Raw genomic sequence first — 10,117 nt, forward strand, 5'->3', positions numbered from 1 at the left:
TCTTTATACTTTTTACAATGAAGCACTGATCAGGAGAGAAAAACTAAGGATACTCCTTGTACTATTTCTCTCACAAATTTAGATATTTTAAAAAATTCTGAATTCATTTTTTTCTAATGACAATGTTTTATCGTTTCCACTTGTAAAATATTATGCTAGTACACTGGAACAGGGTCAATATTTTCAAGGCCACTCTGCATAGTCAAATTTTATAATATTTAATAGGCCAAATTTTCAAGTTGGAATATTAATTCTATTGAATTTGTTAATTTGTTTCAGTTGGATGTGTTCGACGCAGCACAGCGCTACCAAGCGACCAACACTCCTTTGATTCTGATTGTGGGTAAGGAGTATGGCAGTGGCTCCTCCAGGGACTGGGCCGCCAAGGGACCTCTCCTATTGGTAAGTTAACACCTTTACAACACATCAAACAAAACCTATTATTCAATTCAATACTGTTTATTGGTCACTGAGTGATAATCTAGGCAATTTCTGTTTGAGATGTATCGATACTCTTCAATTTCAACTGTTACAGACATCTAATAGGGGCTTCGCAGATCTTCTTTGAACTTGAAGATGTCTATGTTTTGTTCATTTCTTTAAACTTTTAATTGTAACATCAAATTTTATCCGTTTTCTCTATTTCTAATATCAAAATCCTCCTATCTAGACCAAACAATACTTATACAGTTGAATCATAAAATAACAAAATCCTCTAGTTAACACATTTTTCACATGAAATTTTGAAATTTCAATGGGGTTTTCACCTGTGTCCTTGAACGGCTCGGTGCAAAATCATTACACACTTGTTGTTAGCAACGCGAGTCCCGCTGGCCGTACTTTTCAAGTCCACCAAAATCTAAATCGTCCAGTAATGGAGATAGAGGAATTTAATTTTAGATTTGGATTGAGCGCCTCCAAATTAGTCAAATCACTCGCGGCTCTCTAAAATAATCAAAATTGAAAAAGTTATGGTTTTATTGGATATTAAGCCACCTATATCGTCGGTCCACTGGTAAACTCGCGAAACTAACAATTTTGCAAAAATGAGTTTTCTGGTGGAATCATCTGCTTTTAGTGTCTAGTTCACCATGGCAAACTCGTGAATCTGTATCTTCTCCCATTCCTGTACAATTTGAAATGTAAACTAGCGAAACTGATGCTTTCTTGATTTTTTTCACTCCAGTAAACTCGCGAATGACAAGTTTCGTTAGTTTATTGCGGTCACTTTCCACAAAGTTACTGTAGTATACTCGCGAAAGCGCACATTCGCCGTGCACTGTGGTGCAAAATGGAATAAAATACTCATTTACAAATTTTAATTGCATGATAATTTATCAACCAATAATATTATTATTTGTTTCAATAGCCTATAACTTACACTTAAATCAATCCTTAGAAGATTTCAATGAATGATAAATTTCAATAATTCTCAACATTGGCAACACTGTGTTAATTATTCCCGGGATTATGAGTGATTACGTTTATCGATTGTTATGTTATAAGTGATGAGTGTATTTGATGTCTGATTTTCAATTTGAATAATTATTTTCGAACAGCAAAGCATCAAATTGAGTTATTCAAAATTTGTGTTGCGAATAAAGAAAAAAGTGGAAACTCGAATGAAGAGGCTTATCTCTCACAAATGCAAAGGAAAGAACTTGCTCGTCAGTGTAGAGATGAAGACAAGGAAGCAGCCAAAAACGATCCTACAACACTGTCATTCAATTTTGATTTAGAAGCTGTTCTTAATACTCCTAAAGGAGCAGCTGGTCCAATTTTTTATGTGAGAAAACTTGCTGTATATAATCTATGTGTATATAATCTGAGAAGTGCTGATGTAATGTGTTATCTGTGGGATGAGTCAGAAGGTAAGAGGGGGAGTGTCGAAATATCGACATGTATTTACAAATTTATTATGGAAAAAAAGTGAATCATGTGAGGATGATGTCAGATGGCTGTGGAGGACAGCAAAAAAACATAAATTTTATTGTCATGTGCAACCAACTTATGAAAGATCACGAAACATTGCAGATTATTGACCATAAGTTCTTTGAAACAGGGTACATCCAGATGGAATGTGACTCAATACATTCAAAGATTGAACAAAAATCCAAGCACGTACCAGTGTATACACCTGAAGGATGGGCACAATTAATTAGAACAGCACGTTCCAATCCAAGTCCATTTCAAGTGACAACATTGCTCCATGATTTTTCGAATTTCAATAAAATGAACTACAAAATTAAATCAGAGGAAGGAAGCTTCAAATTCTGAAATATTGTCTGGCTTCAATTCAGAAAGGAAGAGCCAGACGTTTTTTACAAAAAATCTGAATATGCAGGTAACTTCAAGAAAAAAATTCTACAAAAGAAAAGAGGCCGTCCTTCTACTGAAGAGCTCATGAGAATGTACCCATCAAAGCTGGAAATCTCTGCAGCAAAATTTAATGATCTACAAATGCTATGCAAAAATCTTGTTATTCCAAGAGCGTACCACACTTACTACAATAATTTGCCAAACTCAAATTCAGTTCGTGATGCCCTCACCGAACCTGATTTTGAAGAGTCAGATAGTGACAATTGATAGTCAGAACATGTAAAAAAACGACATTTCTTCAAATTTCTACTATAGTATCATAACATTACGTTCTTAAACATTGATTTTGTTGATTGAATGATTAATACTATCATTAAAGTCATTTTTTTCATTCACTCCATTATCACATTCGCAAAAATGTTTTGTTCTTTAACAAAAATCTGACCATGGTAAAGTAACGAATCTGCTTTTTCAATATAAAAATAGAATAATTTTTAGATTTTGAGTTCACCAACAATAAATAACAATAATCAATAACACATAGCCATAAAATTAGATTTCATGGGAAAAAACTCGATTTTATAGGCAGATCTCAAGTTACTTTTTGCTCTCCTGAAAAAACAGGATTTTGCAGTTTCGCGACTTTACCATTGGACCGACGATATGTGCAGTACTCAATATTTTCCAAATGTTTTCTCAAAGTTTTATCTAAAGACTGTCCTATACTTTTACAAGTTTCCAATTTTTCTTCAATTATATTATTTGAGTAAACATTATTTCAATATTGTAATAGCCTTCAAATTATAATAAGCCTCAACCAGCTTGATTTCAATTACTACGACAATTCATTAATTAAAAAAAGGTTGCATACTTAATTTTATCCTGTAAAAATACAGACAAAAAAAAATTGATTCGATATCAGCTTTCTTAAATTGATAAAATTCCACACAAGTAGACAAAAATAATCATTTTTATTGAATAAAAAATTGAAATTAGTTTATTCTACAGGTAATGAAAATTTCGGGGATACACTAGTGCCGTTATTATTGTAGGTTGTACCAAATTCTTCATTAATAAACATTCAGGTGCTCACGGAGTTTTTATCTTTGACTATTTTTGAGTTTCCGCGAACCATTTTATTAATTCCAGGGCGCTGAATGCGAACCTGAAATCAAAATTTGCTTATCTCGATTTTTAGGCGATTTAGATTTTTAATAACTACACACGCCTGGCCGGAAGAGCCTACACACTACAAATTCTCACCCGAGTAGAGACGAGCCGCGCCAGTAGCCCTGGACGGATTTGGCCTGGCTCGGCTTGGAAGAAAATCGCCTACACACTCACGTTTTGCGGCCGAGCCGAACCGAGCCAGGCTAATCCGCAAGCCGCTACAGGTGAAATCCATATATGTGTAGGGCCTTTTACTCTCCACAGCGAAATTCTTCTCAGGATAATCATCTTCTTTACTTACAGTTACAAAGTTCTACTGTTTGTTTAGGGTTACAGTAGTGGACTGATGAGATGATCTGGGGGCGGGCGGAGGTAGAAGGAAGCCAACTGCGCATGCCTGGCTGCTGTATTCCTAATAATTATAAAATTACGGCATGCTGGCAGCTACAAAAACATGACTAGTTCAGTGAAAAGAAAAAGATTGAAATTGCAGTAGTGTATAATGGTCAAAACATAGTGGAGCGGCGAAGATAGCGCAGAAGGTAGATGGAAGCAGAGACATTTAGATACATGCATTATTTCAACACTCTCAGCTACCTTCACCTTGTTTGAACCCAAGATAAGCTGATTTTTTTGTGATTGAACCATCATCTACAGTTACGAGTATAGCTTGTATATTGAATCTACATTAATAAAAACATTTAACATGTAATGTTAGTGTATAATAATTATTTCAAATATCCAATAAAAGCTATAAAAATAGAACTAAGGACTTCTGCTACTGCAAATATTGACCGAAGAACTAAATAGCAGAAGGATATTTGAAGCATGAAATAGTTCCTCGATCAATATTTGCAGTAGCAGATTCCCTATTTCTGAATATATAGCTTTCATTGGATATTTGAAATCATCATTATTCTGTAATAATATTCCAGCAGTTGTTTAACTGTAATTTCTAATGAATCATCCATCTAAAATTCAATCTTCTATAATATAATAAAGGAAAGAAGTGCCTTATACACGTACGGGATAAGAAATTCACGTCTGAACTACTGGACTGATCAACTTGAAATTTCGCATATAGATTCTTATTACCGAGGATGGCTACAGGTCTATTTTAAATTCTCCAAGATTTCAGTAGCTCAAGTTTTCAGTCTGTCAAGAATTTAATTAGACCATTTAGTCCAGGCAACGAAGACAAAGAAATGCCAAATAGGGGAAAAAAATCATGTATAAGCCAAAATTGGTACAGTTGTAGGGGAAGGCTTCTTAAATAACATACTAAAAGTACTGACCGGTGGGGGTGGAGCTAATGGGGGGAGGGGGATCTAAAGGTGCATTTTTTTTGTTTTTAGTGAATAACTCAAAAACTATAGCCTCCAGGAAAAAGGTTGTCATTAGTGAAATGACATGCTTTCAAAAATGCCGAGTAGCAAAGTTTGTTCAAATTTTCTTGCTTTGCAGGAGCATGGTAAGCAGCCAAAAACAGCTTCTCGCCAACCTATTCAATAGTCTCTGGTGATGTTGAGCCTTCTTCGCTTCTGCTCTGCTCGTTTTGTGCTGTTGACATCAGTGTAACCATCAAACACAACCATACAGTTTTCGCCGTAATTTTTTTTTATTCATTTTATGTTATTTGGTTTTTTATTTTATTTTTCCCGCCTGCCTGGTGGGAGGCGGGAGGCACTGGCGTGATTGCACGGCGGTGATGGTGGTAGAAGGGGTGGGGGGTTAGCACGTCAGCACGTTCCAGCCGTCTGCTCCCCCCCTTCCACAGCCACATTATCTTGACTTTAAGACCTCCATACCTTCACTAGGATTACTCGCACAAACCTGTATTAAAAATTCCACATAGTATTATTATTATTATTTATAGTAGTATAAGTGGAATTTGTAACCGTAAACTTTAGTAATTTTGTACAATGAATATTTTTCCCTATTTTCTCCACTTTATATCTCCACTATTATTAATCCTATCAGAAAAAGGCATAGGACCTTTTTTGTTGAGAATTTAACGTATTTTAATTTCACTAATGACAACCTTCTTACTGTAGGCCATTGTTTTCGAGTTATTCACTAAAAACCGAAAAAATGCACCTTTAGACCCCCCTCCCCCCTTAGCTCCACCCTCACCGGTCAGTAATTTCAGTATGTTGTTTAAGAAGCCTTCCCCTACAACTGTACCAATTTTGGCTTATACATGATTTTTTTCCCCTATTATGTCTTCGTTGCCTGGACTAATTGGGGAGCACGGGATACTTGCTAGTGTGTCATAAAATGTAATAATCTAGATGAATGAAGGCATGTGATGTGATGTGATGTGTACAGGGTGTGAAAGCAGTGATCGCCGAGTCGTACGAGCGCATCCACCGGTCGAACCTGGTCGGCATGGGTCTGATTCCGCTGCAGTTCCTGCCGGGTGAGACGGCTGACAGCCTCGGCCTCACCGGCCAGGAGACCTACACCATCGAGCTGCCAGGCGACCTGCAGCCCAAGCAGCAGCTGACTGTCCGCCTCGACACCGGCAAACACTTCCAGGTTGTCGTCCGCTTTGACACCGAGGTCGATCTCACCTACTATAAGCATGGCGGCATTCTCAACTATATGGTTAGGAAGATGGCTCATTGAGAGTAGCTCCTATACAGGAACGAGATATTGTATCTGAGAAGCGTATGTACTTGATTATCGAGAGTAGCTCCTACCATGTACACAGGAACAAGAAATTGTATCTGAGAAGCGTATGTACTTGATTAGATAGATAGATAGATATAAAAAACTGAAAAGTTGATGGACATATTTATAGAATGGTCCGGTTCCACAAAAGTATGTTTAATTTTAATCGTGATCAACTTAATTTCACGAGAACTAATAAGAGAAGGCTTTTTCGAAATAGTACTTTACGTAACAAGTCCGGTAACGATAATTTACCTCATAAGTATGATTGTTTCTGCCCGAAACGTAGTTGAGGGCAGAATTATCATACGAATGCGGTAAATACGTTACCGTACAAGTTACGTACAATATTTTTTGTCATACTTATCTGAGAAAGAATAATATTGCTGAGAAACAGAAACCATTACCTGCTGCTGCTCGAGCTACTGCATTCTATAAACATGACCTAGCCCGTAGCGCCTAGTTCATAACAGACAGACCCTTCGAGCTCAAATAAAATAATAAGGGCCTAAATTATGAGATTTCAGATGAGTTCTTATAACTTGAAACTCCTTAAATGAGTTCTTTAATTATTTGAGTTAGTATATTAATTACTCAGATGCTATTAGGACTTAGTAGAGTCCTAACATACTCGACTGAAGAGAGAACATTATCATTTCTTTACAGTATAGTATGCTGTAATGAAAATCACATGTTTTCTTGTTCTGCAAACAGCTGTTTACCGGCTTGATTCAATGCATGAAAAACAGCTGCAATTGAGTAAGTATGACAAAAAAATGTTTCAATCGTGATTAATTTCACCAGAACGAATCAGTGAAGGATTTTTCGAAAAGAAGGATTTTAATGGTGATTAATTTCACGAGAACTAATCAGAGAAGGCTTTTTCGAGAAGAAGTCTTCTTTGATTGGTTCTCGTTAAATTAATCACGATTGAAATTTAACCGGCTTTTGTGCAACTGGCACATAGTATTGTATTTTCTATTGAATAGACAGACGTATCAATACAATTCTATTACATAACAAGACAGAACATTTTATAGATTTTTAAAATAAGTATTCAATTTTCTATAGAATAAAGTTCCAATAGAATTTTATTACATCATGGCAGATATTTTATCAAAGAATTTTTGAAAATATCAGTATAGTGTGGTATTCCCAACTACTGTATATGGCTAGGAAGATAATTATATTTCTTCATTGTGAGAATGTACTAGAATACGCTGAGCTTGATTACTAACTGGAGGTAGCACCCACTGGTCGAGGGAAAGCGTTCAATACACTGAGCTGAATAATAAATAACTGAATAATAATAACTATTAATAATAATAACTGGATAATAATAATAATTATAGGACTACAGAGTTGTCAATTCTCTTTTACCACCGCCTTCTACAGTAGGCTAGATAGCTATGATTCAAGTTATTCCAGTTTATCTGATATATTAATATCAATAATTGATATTATTGTTGATTCTTGTTAATAATGATCAACTCTATCTGAAATATTTCTATTCGTCAAGAAAATGTGTTTTCTCTTGATTTAGTAACATATTTTCATAATTGAGTTGAAATATTTTGGTAGTTAATTAAATTTCTTTATTGCCAATAAATGATTTGGCAACAGAACGGAGGTAGAAAATGATAGCGCTATTTACTTTGTCTAATTACGGACAAGGATAGCAAACCAATGTTAATCAGGAGCTGACTTAATTTGGTAAAATCTTACTATAGGCTACCCATAGATACTGCTACCTCCAGTTAGTGATTTAGCTCAATGCTACAATTTAAAGGGAGAGGAAAACTCAATCTGAGAAGCTTCCCACTTTATTGGAAAGTTCAAACTAAAAATAGAATTGTTCTGTATAGTAGGTGGTACAAATACAAGCATTACTTTAGTTTTAGCTGAATAGTCAGAAAGTTAATCTGTTAAAAATATACCCCACAATTTTATTTATAGGAAGGAGAAATATAAATCTAAATGCATTTTTGTACTTGATTAGGAAGCTCAAACTGAGAAATTATAGATAATAATTTATAGACAATTTTATATACTTCTATTAAACTTTGACAAAAATGTTTTAGGCCTACTTATTTAAAATGAAAATACAACACCATTGTTTGAACCACACAACTACAGTACCTACCGTACATAAGTGGTCGAGAGATTGTGAATATAGACCAATATTGTGAAATCAACATTTAGGAAACTATATGAGAATAAGGAAATACAACAATCGAACATTTTTTAACTAATACTAGATTTAAAAGTTTTTTTTTTAAAGTTCTAGTAAAACAATAATCTCTCAACATGGATTTTAATTTGAAACAATATCCTTTTACTGTAACCGTAGAATATAAGACTAGAATAGAATACGGTAGTAGCTATGCTCTCTCTATGGTGTAACAAAGTTATAATTAAAAGCTGTTTTGCTTAAGAGACTGGAGTTATTTGTTGGTTTTTCATTTAGCTTTGAAATATTATGTTATTGAGATAATAATTGTAATAGGGATTTGTTGAATATTATCTATTATTGTTAGCGAAATATATTATTTGGTGATTGTTATTAAATTTATGTCTATTGAAATGTGTACGCATAAGCCTTTTTAACGCAATATTCTTGTAATAGAACATTTTGTTTGTATTGTTGAATAAATAATTGTATTTTTATAAATAATGAAAAATGTTCATCCTGTTTTCCTATGTCAATAAATGTGTATGAAAAAATCCATGCTTGCTTGGTATCCCAGCTTGATTTACACACAGACACCAATGGTGGCCTTGTCTGGTGTCCTCAAGAAATAAAGGTCTAAAGGATAAAAAAGGATAAATAAAAGTAGCCTGCACACAGGGACAATAGTAGCATCAATAAGCTTCCTCAAGCTGTCGCGGGAACAGGGATTTGGAAATGCTATGTACATTTGAGTTCCGTGCATTCCAATTCCGCGCTCCCATAGCAGCTAGAACCGCTACTAAATAATGTCCCTGTTTCATGTACGACACAATTGCTACTGCATAACGACGCAAGCTATGCTTTTTATAAAATATATTGGAATTATGTTTTGTTTTATTGCCAATTGAAAATGACATTAGTAGCTGCTGAAACATGTCGTGGCGAAATAATTTAAAAGGGTACTCACATTTATATTTTCATTTATAATAATATATTGGAACAATAATCATTAGACCTATCAAGTACCGTACCTACTGAAGTTACATAAGATTTTTTTATTTTATTGCAGTATAAAATAATTTACCTGTTTTCTTTACTTAATAATGTTCTTAACTAAATTAATAGTGATGAAAGTATTTCACCTGTCCACTCACATCTCATTTTATTAGTGCAACTCATTTATTCTACCATATTAGACAGTTTGTCACGACATTTCATTTTTCAATAATTCCGAATTTTTATAGGTACTATTTTCTTCATGATTCATCTTGTTATTTCAAATTGTTCTCAAGAGTTCATTAGCATATTATAGTGATCAGAAGCTAGTTTCATGAGATGTAACTTGACCGTTTAAGGGTTTTTCAATACATGAACTGGCTTCATAATAATCGTCAAATACGAAGGCTTTTGGGCCACTCTGTATCTCTAAAGGTGCGTACAGATTTACGCGCCGCGAACATGAGCAATTCACTTTTACAGATATAATCAGCTGGTTAAAAGTGAATTGCTCATGTTTGCGGCGCGTAAATCTGTACGCACCTTAACAAGGAAATTTTGCCTGCAAAAATTGATTCTGGACTTCTCTTTTGTATCCAAACAATATATTAGAAAATGAGAACTGCAATACATATTGCAAGCATCAATGTATATAGTGACTGGTCTATAAGGTGCTCAAACCTATTTTCTTTCTTCCATGGTCAGTTCAGACTTCGTACACCTAGTTAGAAACCTAGACCTAGATAAGTAGATAACATTATTAAAACAATGATAATACTCATATTAATA

General features: G+C 34.5%; 1 protein-coding gene across 2 annotated transcripts in view; it reads left to right on the forward strand.

The window, feature by feature from the left end:
- The window catches only part of LOC111044390 (cytoplasmic aconitate hydratase), a 92,307-nt gene extending 83,471 nt beyond the window's left edge, over positions 1 to 8,836 (forward strand). The window contains exons 16-17 of one of the 2 annotated variants that reach the window (XM_039425823.1): positions 280 to 402; positions 5,818 to 8,833. In XM_039425823.1, the coding sequence (XP_039281757.1) occupies positions 280 to 402; positions 5,818 to 6,117 (423 nt within the window). In that variant the 3' untranslated portion in view covers positions 6,118 to 8,833. Of the gene's footprint in view, positions 1 to 279; positions 403 to 5,817 lie in introns of both variants that reach the window. The other variant, XM_039425822.1, reaches the window with a different exon arrangement.
- Positions 8,837 to 10,117: the final 1,281 nt, after the last annotated feature.

This window comes from Nilaparvata lugens, chromosome 4 (assembly GCF_014356525.2).
Source record: "Nilaparvata lugens isolate BPH chromosome 4, ASM1435652v1, whole genome shotgun sequence".
NCBI lineage: Eukaryota > Metazoa > Arthropoda > Insecta > Hemiptera > Delphacidae > Nilaparvata > Nilaparvata lugens.